Source organism: Fistularia commersonii, chromosome 13 (assembly GCF_037954325.1).
Source record: "Fistularia commersonii isolate RoL2024-O1a breed Wild chromosome 13, RoL_Fcom_v1.0, whole genome shotgun sequence".
Classification (NCBI taxonomy): domain Eukaryota; kingdom Metazoa; phylum Chordata; class Actinopteri; order Syngnathiformes; family Fistulariidae; genus Fistularia; species Fistularia commersonii.
This window is the reverse complement of record NC_141296.1, coordinates 13,899,513-13,919,510: the sequence shown is the minus strand read 5'-3', so window position 1 is coordinate 13,919,510 and position 19,998 is coordinate 13,899,513. Positions and strand designations below refer to the sequence as shown.

Genomic DNA, 19,998 nt, shown 5'->3' with positions numbered 1-19,998 from the left:
CTATCGAGCCTTGACTTTGACACTTTATAGTTTTATTTGTATTTCTCATTCTCCCCCCTTTTTTTACCGTTTATACAATTTCCTACTATTATTTATTATTGTTATGTTTTTCTTGAAACTCTGGCACAACAATTTCTGTAGGGATCAGTAAAGTTGTTCTTATTATTCTTATTCTTATTATTTTCTATCTATCTATCTATCTATATATCTATCTATCTATCTATCTATCTATCTATCTATCTATCTATCTATCTATCTATCTATCTATCTATCTATCTATCTAGCAAGCAATCATGCTGAATATAGCATTTCCACTCTAGGAACACACAAATAGTGGTTTTGAAAGTATCTACTGCATTCTGTGATTCTATCTGAAGATCTATTCTGAGATCTATCCTTTAACAGCATCTATGTTTGCAAGTGTGCATGTGTGTTTGTGTGCACGTGCATGTGTGTGTGTTCTGTTGATATCTTCAGACATGTTCAGGTTCAAGAGAGGATCACTTTGGAAATTAATGTGACAATGAATATGTGATGCTATTAACAATAATACATTGGATTTGAATAGCGCTTTTCATGGTACTCAAAGACGCTATTACACACACACACACACACACACACGCATAGAAACACACACACACAAAGTGATGGGGCCGTGACCTCCCTGATTGTCTGCTCACATCCGGCCGAGCGCCAATCACGCCAAAGTGATTGACAGGTTTGTTATTACGGCCTCACAAAGTCACGTCCGGTTATTTTACAGATAAAGTGACTCAATGCCAGTTTCTCCCTCGGAATCGAACCTGCCTCCAAAGGAGACAAGGTATAAGGGGTCAAAACCCGACATAATCAGTTTGTAAAGTGATTTATCTTATTTTACTTTGGCCCACCGGGAAATTACAGATGAAATAGTGCAGTGGTTGAGTGAGGCAGGTTCAAGAACCACCTATACAAAACGTCAATCTCTCAGAATGCTAAGCTAACAGGGCGACACAGCCTTATTAGTCTTCCTCTGTGCTGGTAAACACACCAAACCCATTCTTGGCTGATCACCTGCGTACCTGAGTCCCCCTAGTTCACCCCCCCCCCCCCCCCCGACCCCCGACCCCCGACCCCACCCCGACCCCTTCCCTCTTCTGACCCCCTCAGGCTTGAAAGACGGAGATGAAAAGGGGAGACGGGGGGTTCGGGTCCGATCCTGTAATTCCTCAACACATTTCTTGAAGCCTGTGCTGGAGCGTGAGCCTAAAATCAACAACAGATAAGCCTTTTCTGTGTCCGCTCCCTTTGATCCGGAGATGGAGGGGGAGGGGGGCCCTTAAGCTTCCTGTTCTAGACGACCCCCCCCCACACACACACACACACACACCTCTTTTCTCAGGATTTAGGAGATACTTTCCACAGGGTCGGATTCTTGGGCTGCAAAGACCTGTGACGTGATGATTATTAGTGGAAGGATTTTCAAGGAACACGATGCGATGCAGGAAGTTGTGCTGAGCACCCACTGTTTACCGGAACGTCATAAAGTGCGTACGATTCGTTCATACAGGACAGAAAAAATAGGTGGAAAAACTGCCGGGAAATTAGTGATAGGAATTAGTGTGCGAGATTGAAAAAAGAAAAGTCAAGCAAAGAAAGGGAGATCACAAAAGGGTGAAATTGGCAGGAAAATAAATGGAAAATGGAAAATTAAAATGTGAAAATCAAAAAAAGAAATTCTTGAGTAAAAATAGAATAACAACCAAAAAAACAACTCAAATCATCGGTCCTGAAAGCGACAGGAACTATTTCCTGGAACTGAACTCACTTATATTAAAAGAAATCAAATATTATTAATAGTGGGTTAAACGCAGAGGTGGATTTTGCGGATGCTGTGCTGTACGTATAACCGAACGTGACAATATAAATCATCTTCATTCATTCATTCATCCATTCATTCATTATATTTGAGGGTTGCGGGGGTGTTGGAGTTTATCCCAGCTGTCATTGGGCAAGCGGGCTCTCCGTCAACTGGTCGCCATTTGATCAGCGCGCCACATATAGAGACATACAACCTTAACCCTCTCATTAACGTCATATGGAGACACAACCATTCACCCTTTCACTCATTTGTCACAAAGAGACATATAACCATTAACCCCTTCCTTCATAGCCATAAGGAGGAAGACAAGCATTCACTCTCAGTCACACGCCAAGGGAAATTTGATGAACTTCCCATTCATTCATTCATTCATTCATTCATTCATTACATTACATTACATTACATTACATTACATTGCATTTGGCAGACGCTTTTATCCAAAGCGACTTACAATAGAGGACATAGGGACTGCAAATACACTTGCAAATACACGATGCACAGGAAATATACAGAACAGTAACCCTGGGTTAGTGAGGGTTTTTTTTTTTTTTTTTTTTTGGACAGAGACACACAAACGTACACACACACACACACACACTGCATAGCCTAACTTGCTGCCAACCTGATCTGGGGCATCAGCGCAGTAAAAAGTCCTGAAAGAGAAACGTTTTTACCTGTTTCATTCATTCATTCATTCAGTCATACAGTCAGTAAGTCAGTCAGTCAACCGTTCATGCATCATAGATTCTGTTTATCCTGTACTCAGCATCGCAGGGGTGCCTGTCCAAGCTCCAGATTCCAGATGGACCGATCACCATTAAATCACAGGACCACATACAGTATAGGGACATACAAGCATTCGCTCTCGAATTCACGCATCCGGCAAATTTTTGCGATGTCCAATGAGCCTCCTCCGTGGTTTGGGACCGTGGAAGGAGAACCCAGAGGAAAGCCATGCAGACCACGAGAAGCAGAAACTGAAAGGACCCGTGTTGGAATTAAACCGGGGACCTTCCGAATGTGAAGCACGGCGCCAGACGTGGACACCCTCGCTCAGACGCTGTTGCTCACGCCTCCAGCCTCCCGGCCACCCTAAATTCAAATCGTGGAGGGAAAGCGAGGGGGCGACGTGAAGTGAAACTGAACACGGGCACGTTATTTTTATTTTTATTTTTTGTTTTTTTATGGGTTTACAGCTCCGTCGGAAAGGAGGGAAAATTAGAGAAACGTTGTAAAACCAACATCAGAGTATTAAGAAGAGTCGTCTGCGTATCATGAATGAGCTCACAGTTTGATGTTTGTGTTAAATTTAATTAAAGCGGGTTGCTGCGTCGTACCAGCAGCGGCCACAGCGGGAGGGAAGATGCCAAAGTTGTGGTTTTAATGTCACGTCCCGACCGCGCAGCTTCTGTTTGAAAAACACTGCTTTTAGCAGAATATCATTAAATATATCTCTTTAATATGATTTGAGGACCCAAGGAAAAATAGTTTGAGTCTCGCCTGTAAATCACTTAGTTTCAGAGCGTGGGTTAATGCTTTAATTATAACGTATCGCCGCGGCGGTCGACGTAGCGACCGGGCTTTGAAAGCCACGTTAAAAAAACCACCAGCGTCTGTTTCTCAGACGTGCGGCTACGCTAAAATAAGACTTTAACAAGACTTCTGAGGCAAGGGTCCCCGCTTGGAGACCAGTCTGTTTATGCGATGCCACTGAAATCTCGACGGCAGACGTGGAGCCGGAGGAGGTTTTCTGATGAAATTAAAAACTCCAGGGATCAGAAGCACCGATAAAAACATCTGTAAAAATGATCACGTGCCCAAATAAAAGTCTCTTAGTAACACAGGCTACACAGGCTACACAGGCTTCGACAATTGCAGAGGTTCATCTGCTAAAATAAAATAAAAAGTGAGGAAGCGCCGTTGCTCAAATGTTTTGTTTTTACTACCATCATTTTCAGACTGCGACAAAGAGACAGCTAGCGCCGAGGCTATAGCTGACATTCGAGCTATGCTTTATGCTCACTAATGTTCGCTAAAGTTAGCTCTGAGGCTAGCGGTAACTCTCTAGGTCTGTTGGATAGCCCTCGCTTTTCACAACTAACTGAGCTACAAGTAGCCTTCAGGCTACAGTTTGGCATTTATGTCCCAGCTATCATTCTGGCTACAGCCACATCTTTGCCATGACACTCTGAATTCAGGCTAAACCTGGCTCTCAAGCAACAGCTAGTTGAACAAACTCTTTATGACATAGCTAGCATTCAGGCTTCAGTTTACACTAATGCTACAGCAATCTCTCATGTTACTCCAGTCTCCTTTACTAAAAGCTACTTTAGCTCTAAGACTTGAGATCACTCCAGCATTCAGGTTACGGCTAGCTAGCTACATGGTTAGCACTCGAGCTGCAGACTTGTGAGTTTTCAGGTAACAGCTAGCTGAGTAAGCTCTTCAAAATACAACGCAAGTGTTCAGGCCGCAGGTGGCTCTCATCAATCATATAGGATACGCATAACTCCTGCATTACATCTAGCGCTCATCCTCCAACTTTCTCCTACATTCTACGGCAGGGGTGGGCAAACCTTTTGTCTCAGGGGCCGCATTGACTTTTGAAATTTGAAAGACGGGCTGGGTCACCACAAGGTACGATACATATAAAAATAAATGCATTTGTTAACAGTACATATCAGACTCGTCTGACATTCGCTTTGACAATAAAACCAGCTCGGTTTTGAAGGCTCTGACGTTTGCTTGCATTTCAGTGTTTTTATTGTGACTTCACGTCCAGCTCATTCATTTTTGTCAGTATGTCCTCAATAGAGGCTAAATCACAAAGCCAATCTGTGTGATGCAGCTCGGGAAAATTCTCAAGTGTTCTCAAGTAGCTCCAAAAATGAAATAATCCATTGATCCAATAAATCGATCGTTCACATCAAGCATGAATTCCGTACCAATCTTTGGGGGGCCGAATTAAAAAGACCAACGGGCCGGATGTGGCCCGCGGGCCATAGTTTGCCCACCCCTCTTCTACGGCTAGCTTTTGAGCTAAAGCTAACTCCTGGGCTGCATCTAGTTTCCAGCAAGCTCACAGGTCAGAGTTAGCTCAAGGGGTTCAGCCACCTTAATATCACCACAGCAACCACTACAACTCGCAAGTTCAAGCTAGCGCACAGGCTACAGCTTGTCAGGCTTTTTGTCGGTACCCAAGGCTGTCCCATTATAAAGAAATGGAAGATTCAAATGTCAGGAATGAAAAAATAGGAATGGGAATCAAACTACAAACTTTGCCAGGGGATATGTGTGTGTGTGTGTGTGTGTGAGAGAGAGAGAGCGGGAGAAATAAAGGATCAGCAAACCAGCAACTGGGAGGTTAACCATGGTAGTGGGTGGTGGTGGTGGCGGGGTGGGGGGTGGGGTCTTTCACTTCCAGCCGGTGTGACTGGCTGACTGATGGAAAAAAAGAAAAAAAAAAAAAAAAAAAAGAAAGTCCCTCGTGACCCCCCACCCTGTCGTTGCCCCCCAGCCGGGAAGAGCCGGACGGCACTAAAGCCCCCCATTGTTGTCCCCCTCAAACAGGATCACCAAGGGCCCGGCATTGAGAGGAGGGGTGGGGGTGGGGGCACTGGAGAAAGGACGATGTGTGTGTGTGTGTGAGTGTGTGTGTGTGAGAGACAGTGGGAGCGGGTTGAGGGGGCAGGGGCTCGGGGGGGGGGTTGGGTTGGGGTCGGCCCGCTAGCTCAAACGCAATCGTGTGATAGGACTTGGCCCTATCTAATCAAGGGCAGGAGGTCACTTCCGAACAACTGGGCAATAAAAGATTATTTCCAGCCACATAACAGAGGAGCCGTTAGGAGAAGGGGGATGGGGAGGGGAGGGGGGGGGCGGACGAGGGGAGGGGGCCGACTATGAGGGGAGGAAGTGAATTGAAAAAAGCCAGCAGACAGGAACCATCTGTCTGGATGCATCGTCTAATCTTGAAAAAGGAGAGGAGGCAGGGGGGGAGAAAAGTTGGAGGGAAGGGAAAACAGCAAAAGAGCGGGAGTGGGAGGGCTCGCGTCCCCTTCCCCGCAAATCTATCGATCAATCTATCGATCTGCTTGTCGGCCGTGCAAGCGCGCGAGATGCTCTTTGTTGTTCGGGCTTCAGGTATCAAAGGAAAAAGAAGGATAAAAGTGTTTGCGGGTGGAGGGGGAGTTGAGGGGGTTGGAAGGGAGAGGGGGGTGTTAGTGGAATGCAGCCACACAGAGATGCACCCCACACACACACACACACACACACACACACACACACACTCCTGCTCTCAAACACCTCCGGGGGGGACGAGGACATGATCTTGTCAGCATTAGGAATGTGAGGAAAAGTTTAGGCAGCAGAAGGAAGTACTTTGTTACTGAAGTAACGCTTTGGTTATAAAGTAACACATGAAAGTAATCGCACTGTCTGACATGCAGTATAGTTACACATTAATCGGTTATGTCATTGCTATGTTATGATTGCAGAATTAACCACTGAATTTATATTTATTTCTCACAGTTCTTGTTGTCATTGTTCTATTTCTTTTTTTTTCCACAAATGTTTTCGATTGATGATTTTATACCTTCTTTTTTTTTTTTTTATCTAGAGGAGGAACATTATTTGGTCCATGAAAATTTGAGGACTTGATTTTTCAGAATTTCCCCCCTTTTTTTTTTTTTTTTTTTTTTTTATGTTTGTAAGCCAAAAATAAATCATTTGACAGCAGGGATTTCAAGATTGTTTAATTTCAAATCAGTCAGCTGATCATTTAAAAGGAGCGATAGCAGAACTGGAATTCGTATGGACACGTAATTTTGGTTAATTTGGAATATGTTTAATTTAAGTCCAGAGCAAAGTCTGACTTTTTCACGCTCACAGTTTCCAATTAAAGCTAATATCATTAACAGCCATAAGAAAAAGTCTCTCTTGGGCCTCCGATCTAAACGTTGACAAGCCGATTGATGAAATATCAGCCGTTGATTAAGACCCAATCAAGACTAGCGCTCCCGACAACACATGGCCATCGCTCGCTAGAGTTGACCGTCTCGCAGGGATGGCCGAGGTTTGCTTATTCTATCGACCCGACATCGTCGTCCTCATCATCGTCGCCGCCAGCCGACGGGCCTTTTGTCCATAAAAGGAAAGACAAAGACAAGGCACAGGAAGCGAAGAGAAGAATGTGGTATCAGATAACTAGCTTATAGCAGGTTAGGAGGGGAGGGGGTGTGAAACTTTTACACTCCTGTGTGTGTGTGTGTGTGTGTGTGTGCATGCACCCAGGAGCAAATGCTTTAAGAGGCTCAGGCCCCCAGTGAAACACCTCAGTTGTGAATGGGCCCCTTGACACCTGATAAAACAGCGGCTCGTCCCTACAGGCCCTTTACGGTACCGAAGCAGGAAGGAGAGTCATCAGCTGACACGACAGGAAGTCGTAGGTAGTGGCGGCGACGTGATATAAAATTTCTTTTCATAAAGTAGTAATAGTTTTAGAAGTAGAGTAAAAGTATTAAAGAAAAGTGTCGCAGAAAAAAAATGTGATAAAATAAATTGAATAATGTCATGTAACTTGTGTGAATATGTCAAACCATCAAAATGAAAATAAGAAAAGCACGTTCAAAATTGTAACATCTGCTTTGAGGAATATGTTCTGCAATATAATGACATTTAAAAAACCATAAGATCAAGATTGAAAATAGAAGTAGTGTAAAATCTTTCTAAAAATCTTATTTTACTCTTACTTGAACAGTAAAATTAAATGAAATTTAAATGAAATGAAATGAAATGAAATGAAATTAAATGAAATGAAATTAAATGAAATGAAATGAAATGAAATTAAATTAAATTAAATTAAATTAAATTAAATTAAATTAAATTAAATTAAATTAAATTAAAGTAAATTAAATTAAAGTAAATTTTAAGCTTCAGTAGATCGTTTAAAAGAATGTGTCCAGATCTGCTTGACATGTTAAGTGTCATGATAAAGCTCTGTTATGTGTTGACGCTTTGTAAATATTCCAAGTTGACTTGATTTTGTTGTGATATCACCACATGTGGTTGCTCTTGAAAAAATTAAATACAGTGTATTGGGCTGAATCCCATGTATCTTGTCTGGATCTGGGAAAAGAAAGTAAAAGCTGAACAAAAAAAAGAATGATTTTCCTATTTCCTATTATCATATTATCCTATTCACATTTCTGTGAATGAAAAATCAAAAATGAAAAATCACGCGTGCGTTTTAAATACATATAGTAGTAGCAGTAGAAGTAGTGGTTAATATGACAGATATTGATATTTAAAATAATGATAAACAAAAGCTAAATTAATTTGATTCAATTAAAAAAATACAACATGACCAATTGATCTCAAAAAAGAAATAATTATGAAAATAAAAATCAACTGAATACATAAGAAAATAAAACAAATAAAAACGGTTATGTGCACAATGAAAACATGAAACATAAATAATTTTTTGATATAAAATTGATGTCATCACAAATAACAACAAATAAAAACAGAATTCTCATTGTTTAAGTTTCATGCTGACAAGAATTAAATTAAATTAAATTAAATTAAATTAAATTAAATTAAATTAAATTAAATTAAATTAAATTAAATTATCAAACGGTTGGTTTGAAACTCTGCAAATAAAATAGAAAGTCTTCCCAGAGGTCCACAGTCCTTGCTCCTCCTCTTATTGCTAATTTCTATTTTTAGGCCATAAGGGGAAGTAATGAAAACCAGATGAGGAGGAGGAGGAGGCAGAAAAGGAGGAGGAGGGAGGATGACTGTTTATAGAGTTGGTGGCTCAGACAGCAGTGATGCCCTGGCATAGAGCAGGATTGCCCTGTGTGTGTGTGTGTGTGTGTGTGTTTTGGAGGTTCCTCTATGACTCACGTGTGTGTTTGCACTTTTGTGGCCCTAAAAACCCCAGAGTGGTGTGGACGGACCCGCCGGGGCCGACAGCTCCCAGAGGCATGACGTCGGCGTGTAGAGATGCTAAATTTACCCGATGCAGATGCAGAGGGGGGCAGGAGGAGGAATATTGAGCATGTATATCCCTCCGTTGACTTAATAGTGACTCACTTCTTTTTTTTTTTCACAGAGGGAGGAAATTGTGAATGAGCTGGAAGAGAGACAAGTCAATGAGTGACTGGGGAATCGTATAAAAGTAATGCCAGTCTTTTAGAACTGACCAGAAAAACCATCGTAGGGATAACTTCAGAAAATAAATAAAAATTAAAAAACCGTTAAAAAAAAACAGGTAAAAACAACCAAAAATTAATCAACTAATCGGGGGAAATATATTTAATCAGAAAATTAGTTTGTGAAAATCTTTTCCTTTCAGCTGATCTCTTCAGCAGTCACCACAACCAACCATCTGCCTTCATTTAATCCTCTTCTCTCACATCAACTGACATCATATCCTGTTTCACTCCATCCATAAATCTCCTCTTCGGCCTTCCTCTAGACCTCATGCCTGACAGTTCCAACCTCATCACCCTTCCATCAAGATCTTCCGTATCCCTCCTCTGCACACTACTAAACCGTCTCGAGCTGACTTCTAAAATCTAACATGCGTTGTCCCTCTGTCTGTCCCCGCACCTTTTCCCTGGACTCCCTACAGATTACAATGTGCAAACATCTGCAAACATCGAGGTCCAGGGAGATTCCTGTCCAACATTCAGCTGTCAGTCAGCCTGTCCATCATCACTGCAAATAAGAGGGGGCTCAGAGCAGATCCCTGATGTAGTCCCACCTCGCTATGAACTTCTCGGTCACACCCTCGGCACAGCTCGTTGCTTTCTCAAAGTTTGCATACATGTCCTGCGCCAGTAACACACTTCTCTGTCAGTCCAGACTTCCTCACAAAGAACCATATCTCATCTCTCAAAACCCAGCTGTATGCTTTTTCTAGATCTACAGGGGCACAATGCAGTTCCCTCTTACCTCTCTATCAAAAGTTGAGTTCATAAAGTAATGAATTGGTCAATAAAGTTGAAGAAAATTATGACTATTTATACATACATACATATGTATATACGGTGTATATAGATATATACAAACATAATAATATAAGACATAATAATAATTCATTATGTATAAATAACTGCATAAATATTTATATATTTTTCTTTAACTTTTTTAATTATATTATATATTTAGATTATTTATTATTACACATAAATTTATAATTTTATTCATATACATATTACATTAAATGAATATATTGGCTCTAATTCTCTCATGTTTTCATGAAATCAGTGCAACAAACTATTGATGCAATCATTGAAAAAATCATGAGAAGGACGTGTTGAAGTGTTGGCTGAACAGCACAATAATTGGGAGACAAAAGTCTCTCAGATAAAAAGTAATATCATTAATGAGGATTCTCTGAAAATTTGCTGGAAATCTGACGTCTGCAGTGAGAATATAAACCAGCTGAAAATGAGCAGATAACTCTACGTGTACTTATATAAGCCAGGCTTGTCTATAAGCCACAGGTTTCCACGTTGTAACATGAGATATTTACACAGAAAGATGTTACACGGATTTTTTTTTTTTTTACTTTTAATTAAATACATAAATGCATACAAACATTTTTTTTTTTTCTGAACAGAGCCTGTAATACGGCGAATGAAAAAGATGAATAACATAATAATACACCTCGCCCGTCTCCTCTCTGTGCGTTCGCCCAGACGTTTTCAAGTTCGGGGCATTTTTTTAAATTTATTTTCTAACCTCTGAAACCTTTGTCGCTTTGTTGCAATGAGTCAGTTTTACACGCTGCCGTTTCCAACGTTTCACCATCGATACATCGATGCCAAGCTTACGTGCAGCAGCTCTATTTCCTTCTTTGACAGCCAGGTCAATCGCCTTTAACTTATAGGCATTTCTTCGTGTGTTTTCCATCACGGGTGAGTGTGAATGAAGCGTCATCTCATTGGTCCATTGGTGTGATGTGGCTGAATATTTTTGCGGCATGAAGCTCGTCGGCCCCAAAAAAATACATAAATTAGCCGCATCACTGTTTAAGCCGCAGTGTTCAAAGGATGTGGAAAAAGTAGCGGCTCATAGTCCGGAAAATACGGCACTAAAATTCAGAATCAACTACATTTTTTTAATGAATTAAATAAACAAATGTGATTTTTTTTTTAAAGAAGACATTAGTTGTCATTGCAATTTAAATTGTCCAAAAACATTTTTTAAAAACGGAAAAACTATAAAAACTCTCCTCTGAAACGAGGTGATGACAAAAAGAAAATGAAAAGAACAAAGAAATATTTTTTTAAAAACTAAAAATCATGGGATCATAGGGAATTCTACAAAAAGGTATTAAAAATGGAGTGTTTTTACATGCACAGTACCAAAATATAAAAAATAATTACATTAAAAACCTCCCGAAAAGAAGGTAAAGAAGGGAATTCCGATAAAAGGTGAGAGGAGGATTAATTTCTCAGGGAAATATCAATTAAACACATCCTTCCTGTTGGTACCGTCCACATTTCTGCTCCTCCTGAAACCTGAAGGAAAAAAAAAAGCCCCCCACTCCCTATTGTCTGCTGTCGTCCAGGAGCCCTGAGCCAATGGGGCTCTCGGATTGCAGCTCTGAAAGGCAACAGGAAATTGACAAATCGCTAATCCGCTCCCGTCTATTCAGGGCAACAAAAGGTACATTCCACCCCCCCCACACACCCCCAAAAAAAGGGGGGTGTCGGTACAGAAGGTGGCAGGACGCCTCATTTAATACATTAAAAAAAAAAGGGCTGATCAGGTGAAATAAAGCAGCTGGTCATTTCAAAAAGTAATCCGAAACTAGTTCCCCTCTCATGTAGAGAGGTGTGTGTGTGTGTGTGTGTGTGTGTGTGTGTGTGTGTATGGGGGGGGGGGTCACTACACTACTGGCGGCACGTGACCTCAGACAAGCACATTTTTGAAAATCTGGATTTAAACGGTAAATGTCTGACCTGTAAATTGAAGCCTGGTTGGGTTGACCTTTGACCTTGACCCATAACACAACACATAGACATTCTTATATATATCTTGAATCCTTAACCTGAATTTTTTTCTTATACATATATATATGTATATATATCCATCCCATATATATATATGAAAAAATATATATATGTATAAGAAAGAAAAAAAAAATCTTAATTTTATATATTATATTAATTTTATAAATGAATCCCTTTTTGTTTATTTACACACTAATTTCCAGTTTTGAATTTCACTTTTCAATATGTAATTTTTTATTTTAATTTTTTTTTCAAACAATTGAGTTCAGTGTCGATTTTCCTTCACTTACTTATATTTTAAGTAAGTGAGTATTTTGAGTAAGTTACTTATATTTTATCTATATTTAGTTTATGAAGAATTATTTTATCCATCAACGTGACTTGGACTTGTATAACAAATATATGACATCACACAGTTGGGTGTGCATGGAAGGGCAGTTTCTAACCCTTTTTTTTTTGCAGCGGCATTTCACACCTGGATGGGGGGGGCTGACTACTTAAACGTGTTTTCCAGCCAGTGCGGTGACTCCCCCCTTCACACACGCACACACACATGCACAAAAAAACCCTAAGCCATGGTACCTCACCTCCCACTCCCACTCCACCCCTTTTGTTCCAGAGAATTTCCTGGTCACTGTTTGTGAACTCGCCCCCCCAACTATTGGTATTTCTAGCTGACCAACCAACTTACAAAATGATGATCTCATCCCCTGGGGGGCCCCGGAGGTGGGGGCTGGGGGTCAGCAGACTTCCCAAGTGATAAATTCACTGACAGAAAAAAGGCCAGCCAAATGGGGCTATGTGTGTGTGTGTGTGTGTGTGTGTGTGTGTGTGAGTCGGTGGTGTCGGTCGTTGCCTTTAATGCAGGAACTGTGCCGTAAAAGCCCCCAACATTGATGGCCCCGGTTTATTATCTTTGAACAGGTGGCCCCGTGACTCATTATGGTCTCTCAAACACACACACACACACGCATGCTTACACACATGCACACACACACACACACACACACACACCTGTCAGGCTTGACAATACGAAGGCCATTTGTGAGTTTTAGGAACATTCGGGTCTTAAGTTTGTTCTCGAAATAAAGAACCAGCAAATGTTGAACCCTTTCAAGTAACTTCTCCTCGTTTGTTTCTTTTTCTTTTACCAAAAACAGGATCTATTTCAAAAGATGATCCAACAGAGACAAATGCCACATATTATTTTAACATCTAGCTCTAAGAAATACTATTTTGACATAATGAAAAATTGGAACAAAAATTAATAAAAAAAACTTTTACCAGGTAATTTTGGGAAGCCAATCCCCCCCATTAAAGGATGACTTTAAAAACTGTTAAAATTACGATTTCATAAAATACTGCATGGTTTTGTCTCGCTGTACTTTGGGTTTCTGGGTAAAATCGTGAGGGGGCTCTCTGGCGCCCCGACGCGACACACCGAGTTATTCCGCCCCTGCCTGAGAGTCAAATATAACATGGTATTTTGTGGTGGTTTTGAGTGGGAGTTTGCAAGTGGGGTGGGACGGAGGGGCGAGTGGGCGGGTCCGAGTGGCAGAAGGCGACTTCCTGTCGGCGTGGAAATATGGAGGCTTCGGGGATAATCATGTCAATGACCTGTATTGTTTAGCTTTCAAGGTTAGTGAGGAGAATCGCAGCGGAGAAACCCTGCAAGAATGTAAACAATCACATGTCAAGCTGTTTCAACTCTTTGCAGAAAATTTTCACCAGGACTCAGAACACACACACACACACACACACACACACACACACACACACACACTGCAGTGAATCGCCAGTGAATGACCAGCATCCTCCTTAAAGGGACAGTTCATCCCCCTGGAAAATAGGTACAGATAGAACTCTCTTCTTCCCGTTCGTTATATAGAGATAATGTATCGAAAAATTCCATTGTTTGACTTTGTGTTCTATCAAACACAGTGAAAATTTGAAAATACATGAAACTTGATTTTCCAAATTGCCTGAGGATAGCTGGCAGAGGCTCCAGCGAGTGCAGGATAAGCGGTAGAAGATGGATGGATGGATAATATAAATAGATAGGAATATATGCATATTGATAAATACATGTGATCGGATGCACGGTCCCTTTCGACAAAAAAAAAACAGACACACCTCTCGTAACTCCAACAATCGCCACAATCAAGACACCAGACCAAAGCTATTTTTCATTAATTAATATATTTTCTGCATTAAAGTTAACATAGTTTTCTTTTGTGCCACCCTTTAATTTTTCAGTAAGTATTTGATATTTTGTTATATTCAGACATGAGTAAATTTTAAGACTGTCTCTTGCAATAAATATCATAAAATAATAGAGCTTCACATAATAAATATTTTTTACAACAAAAAAAAAAAATGTTTTAAACAGACATTTTTTTCTTAAAAATAGCCAGAATTCCTCTTGGGGATTTTTTTGAGCATACAATTTACATAAAAAAAAAAAGAAAAAAAAAAAAAACAACAAAAAAAAAAAAAACAAAGAATGGGAAATGCCACAGAATGTGTAATGATGGGGTGGGAGAAGAGAAACATATCCAGGTGGAGGCGGGGAGAAAAAAATACTATGAGATGGATGTGCTTTTCTTTTTTTTTTTTTTTTCGGAACAACGAGCGGATGAAGGATGAGGGGTCGGAGGAAGAGGAGGAGGAGGTGGAGGGGTTAGTGTGGTAGCAACCAAAGACTCAAAACATACCTGCTCGCTATGAATACCAGGTAACAGCTACATAATCGCCCTAAAGTAGATCGTCCTTCACAGATTTGGTGGGCGGGAGCTCCCGGCGGGAGCTGCCTGCCTATAGAAAAAATAAAAACTTTCCATATATGCATGTCTTTGTATGGACATATACATATGTAATGTTGTTAATGAGGAAACTGAGGAGAGACATAGAAAACAGTTAAGGCAAACACTGGTCTGTAAAAACATGGTCCTGATCCAGAAAAAAACAAAAACAAAATAAAAGTTAAAAAAATAAAAATAATCGAGTGGTTTTCCGTTACTCCTTTCTGCCGAGCTCTTCGGGGTTTCGCAGCCGGGAGGAAGAGGAGGTGCTTAGAAAGTCTGATGAACGCCGGTAATTTTTTAATTTTTTTCGTTTCTGTCACTGTCGACTTAAAGCCCCCCTCCCGGTCGCCTCCCCCCCCCTCCCGCCCCCCCGAATCAGGAGGGCTTCTCCCGGCCCGGCGGGGCCCAGCTCTCCAGTTTGCAATACACAGTGTTGGAGTTCTTGCAGCGGCAGCCGGGCCGGTTGACCCGGTCGTAGCAGCCCTGGCACGCCTTCAGACAGCCCTTGACGGGCGGGTAGCAGAGCAGGCAGGGGAAGAGTACCGACATTAATCCCATGCACAAGAAGCGCGAGCAGCAGTGGGAGCGCGAGAGCGAGCACGGGTGGTCGGCGCACGAGTCGCCCTCGTCGTCGTTGGAGCAGTGGTAGAAGATGCCCTTGGCCAGGCACATGCACGTGCCGTGCTCCAGCGCGCTCTCCGCCGAGCACAGGCACTGGCCGTTGCAGGCCAGGCAGGAAGGCAGGCTCCTGGGCGCCGTGCAGTCGCCGCACTTGCATTTCCCGCAACGCTCGCAGATGAACTGGTGCCCGGACGTGCCGGCGGCGCCCGCGGGCGAGGCCGCCGTGCTCGAGAAGTCCGACTTCCCTTTGCCCGGGGGCTTGAGGGGAGCCTCTAGCAGAGAGCCCTGCTGGGCCGGCGAGAAGCCCTTGGGTTTGGGCTGAGTCCGAACGGGCCGCTCCGCCCGGTGGTGCTGATGGTGGTGCGAGTTCACGCCGGGTCTAGAGGGCGGCGTGCGTGCCAGGAGTCCCTGCTCGGAGGAAGCGCTGCTGTTGCTCCCCGAGCTGGCCGCGCTTCCGGTGCTAGTGGAGCGGCTGAGCCCCGGCACCCGGGACCCGCCGTGCTGCTGTCCCCCCGGCGCCGCCGCCGCCGCCGCCGCCGCCACACCGCCCCCGACGTGATGGTGCAGGTGGTGGTGGTGTAGGTGCTGGTGCTGCCCCGGAGGCCGGGACTCGTAGTTGTTGTTCACATTGACAAGGATGACCTCGTGAGTTCTCTCCTGCTTGTCCTGCGGCCTGGGCAGCGCCCGCGGCGCCGGGGGCCTCCGCGCCACCGAGGGCCCCTCCGTGTACTCGTTGGTGGAGCGGATGGCCTTGATTTGATCCAGGGACAGGATGGCGGCATGCTGGAGCTCCCGCTCGTAGTCCGACCTCTGCCGGCTCTCCGGGGGAGGCTGCTGGATCACCGCTAACGAACCGCCGGGGCCATGTTGACTTTGGAGCTCCATCTGGGGGGATCACCACTTCCGACATTCACCGTGGACTTGGCATGCATCGGAGAACCTGTCCAGGAGGGCGGAGAGATCGTCAGAGAAAACCGAAACATGGCAGAAGGAGAGCGGGGGAGAAGGAGGAGGAGGAGGAGGAGGAGGAGGAGGAGGAGGACTCTGTACGCCCGCTGGGATGAAAATGGCAACTTTGAGGGACAGAAAAGGGGGAGGGAAGGTAGAAGGAGGGGGTTTGTCTGCGTTAATCCGAATATTTGACTGCACGCTGGATGGACTTCCTGTTCCTGTCAACATATATCACTTCTGATCCCGTTAAGCGAGGCAAACCTGGGGAAGGGGGGGTGTTAGGAGGGTTAGGAGGGGGGCTATTAACCCCCCCCTCCTAACCCTCTTCCCGTACCTTCCTCTCCATCCAGAGGAGTTCGGCGGGGCCTGCGAACACTTCCCCTGCTCATTTCCATCTCTATGACTGGTTAACATTTAAATGCGCCGCGGCGGCGGAACGGGTACGCCGATCCAAAGGGGAAGCAAATGAGCCGCCTCACTTAGTATTCTATTACGACGCCGACGAAGGTTTCAGAGGGGTGCTGGGGTGGAGGTGGGGGGGGGGGGGGAGAAAAAGAAGAAAAAAAAAGAAGAAGTGGGGGGTTGGCTGGAGGAGGGGGGGGTCAGAGTGAGTTCCGAGAAAATTCACCGGAGGAGGGAGAAGTAAATAAAAGTGGCATTTTAGCTTTTTTTTTTTTTTTTTTTTTTATTCTGGATTACCGGGTGTGGATTGTGTCCCCGCAATCCGGATTAGATGACCGGAAGTGTCCATAGAAGTGGGCACGCTTCGCACAATCGCAAGAAAAAACACGCGTGGTTTTCCTCCGTTAAGGTTCACGCGTAATCCCTCTCTCTCTCTCTCTCTCTATCGGATGATTTTACTATTTGGAAAAGAAAAAAAGAGTGAGTTTAAGATTTACAAAAAAGAGAGATATTTGAGGGGGACGCGTCCTAAAAGAGTCGGCGGGGGGGATTTATGAATGAAAACAACCGCCGCGGGGGGGGAGGGGGTGCTTGTTGCCGCGGACGGCCACGGGCATGGACGTCCGTCCGTCCGTCCGTCCGTCGTGCGGGGATTAAATTTAACCCCGCTGCGCGCGTCTACGTGTACGTGCACGCGTCTTCACCTCAGTTTTCCACGCACGGAAGGCTGACATCGAACGCAACACACTTTTTTTTTTCACCCCCTCCCTTCATTTTATCCATTTATACGGTTACGTTTTTCATTCTTCCTTTTAATTACGCGTTTACGCGCCACCGGGGAAACGGACGATTACGCACGTATTATACATAAAAAGAAAAAGAAAATGCTTGGGTGCAAAAGGAGGTGGTGGTCGCGGGGAGGTGTGGGGGGGTACATACCTATATGCAACAGTCCGTAACGTCGAATCCATCAAACAAACGGCCCGTTAAAACCCCATCCTGACGTTTGAGAGGGAGGAGGAGGGTTTACACCGTGTAACATTCACGGCGGTTAATCCAAGTATCCCTTTACGTTAATCCCTTTCTTCTTCTTTAGTTTGATATCTCAGTATCGACAGGGGAGGTGTGTGTGTGTGTGTGTGTGTGTGTGTCCAGTGCAGGGTTAAGCGTCCCTCTTTCCGGTGGGAAATAAGGAATAATGACAAATCAAAAAAAAAAAAAAAAAAAAAAAAAAGTAAATCCAACGGTGGAGGAAGGAGAGGTTGGAGATGGATCTCCGCACCCGGGACAGGTCGATCCTCCGGTGGAAGGAGGCGAGGGTGAATTCCCCCCCCCGCAGGAGCCCCGCAGGAGCCCCGCAGGTTTAAGAAAAATAAAAAACAAACACACAAAGGGGCTCGATCTTATATCCAAGAGTCCTCTTCCTCCTCCGAACTCTTGCGCAAAAAATAATAACAACAACAACAACGAGAGGAGAAGAACCCAGAAAGGGTCTCAGACGGTCGGTGCGCTTCTCTTCCTCCCTCTTTCCCTCCCTCCCTCTCTCTCTCCACTTTTCTTTCCCTCTCTCTCTCTTTCTCTTTCTCTCTCCCTCCCGCACCCGGGCCCCGCTCCGCTCCGCACTGAATGAATGGGCTCGGCGGAGTCGGTGTTTGCTCCGCACGCCTCCTCCCATTGGCCGGCGGCTCCGCTGAAAAAGGATACGCCGCATCCGCTCCTGATTCATTGGGCAGATGTGGGAGGCCGGACGGCGGAGACGCGACGGGAACTTAAGGTGGAACCGGGTTGATCTGATGCGCGGGTTTTTTTTTTTTTCTTTTTTTTTTTTCTTGGCCTAAAGAGATGAAATGGGGTGGGAGGGTAGCGCCGGTTTCCGTTCTTCTGTTTTTCTTTTTTTTTTTTTTTTACTGTGACGCGTTGAACGATCGGTGTATTTATAGATCTGTGTGATTTGTAGTTTTTTATGGCGTATTTTTTGTTGTCCAAATCATCCAATTATACCTTTTAACGGTCTTCTTGTTAAATTTGCTTTTATGAAAACTCACGCTGGGGCGAGTCTATCAACTGTTGAGACTTAATATAACCTTAATGCACGCGTAATAAACGTCTGATAATCAAATTAATCGCCTTTGAATCTATAAGTTCGAAAGCAAAATCGTGGTTTTATCGAATAGAGATGCAGAATTAAGGTTGTTTTTCTACTATTAGGAAACCTCAATCAAACAAAAACTAAAGTTTGTGTCAAAAAAGAGGTTATAATATCATAACACCTCTTTTGATCCTCACTTTTTTTCACTTATTAAGGAACCACAACACCAATGGGGACGTTTTTTGTGAAACCAGATGATCATCCTCCACAAACAGTAGCGGGGAAGCGAATTATTGTGCACGGTTTCTTTTTATAGTCATTTATTTTGCATGATTCGGATAAGTCGACACCCCCAGATTGAAACCCCGACTCCACCCGGACAATGCGATTTTATAGACAGTCGGAGGCAGGAAGTCCCAGCAGGATGTCTCCTCCGCGGCGGAATGTTCCTATTACGCATCCCGGGGAATAAAGTGCGTAACGATGAGGCTGCGAGTTGCGCAGCTTCTCCGACAACAAGCGCCATTTCCCGGCATGCTGGACACACCGGTGGGCGGCCTATTGCATATTTATTTATTTTCTCCTGTTTCTTTTCTTTAGGATATGGGGCTCTGATAGCGGCCGGTTCAAAATCCTCCTGTTCCACCTTAAGAAAAAAAAAAAAAAAAAAAAAAAAAAGCAGCCCTTTAGGCAGGGGGTGGGCATGTGTGTGTGTGTGTGTGTGTGTGTGTGTGGATGGAGGAGGGGTGCTTCTCCCCCCCCCTTCTTTTCTGCTCCTGACTGTCTGGTTTGATTGGTGTCGCGGATGCGCTACATCCGGATCCATGAGAAAAGGAAGTTCAATACAAAGTCAATTTATCCCATTCAAATGGAAGAATCAATGGCCGGGTGACCCCCCGGTGCCCCCCCTTCCCCTCCGGTCACCCCGGGTTTCAAAGGAACGAGCACGTCTGTGAAATTATTACAAAAAAATAGATAAAGCAGTCTAGTTTATTTCTTTTTTTTTTTTTTATTTTACAAAAAAAAAAAAAAAAAAGGAATTTCATTTTAAAACAAGACATGCGGGCGACAGATGGCCGCCGTCCCGCCCCATCGAGGTCGGAAACGCGGGCGGAAATCTCGCGATTATAGCAATTAGTACCATTTTTTTTCTTTCTTTTTTTTTTTTCTTTTCCATACATGGCTGCGATGAGGAGGACCGTTTTTCTTATTTTTTCTGCGCTCCCCCCCCTCCGCTCCCCCGTG

At 43.8% G+C, this 19,998-nt stretch overlaps 1 protein-coding gene across 1 annotated transcript; it reads right to left on the bottom strand.

The window, feature by feature from the left end:
- Window positions 1-14,068: 14,068 nt before the first annotated feature.
- Window positions 14,069-18,204, bottom strand: spry1 (sprouty homolog 1, antagonist of FGF signaling (Drosophila)). The gene is made up of 2 exons (XM_086158227.1): window positions 17,604-18,204; window positions 14,069-16,251 (listed from the first exon to the last, which is right to left on the bottom strand). Exon 2 carries the CDS (start codon window positions 16,194-16,196, stop codon window positions 15,066-15,068), a length of 1,131 nt encoding a protein of 376 aa, XP_086014353.1. The 5' UTR covers window positions 16,197-16,251; window positions 17,604-18,204; the 3' UTR covers window positions 14,069-15,065.
- Between the last annotated feature and the right edge of the window lie 1,794 nt (window positions 18,205-19,998).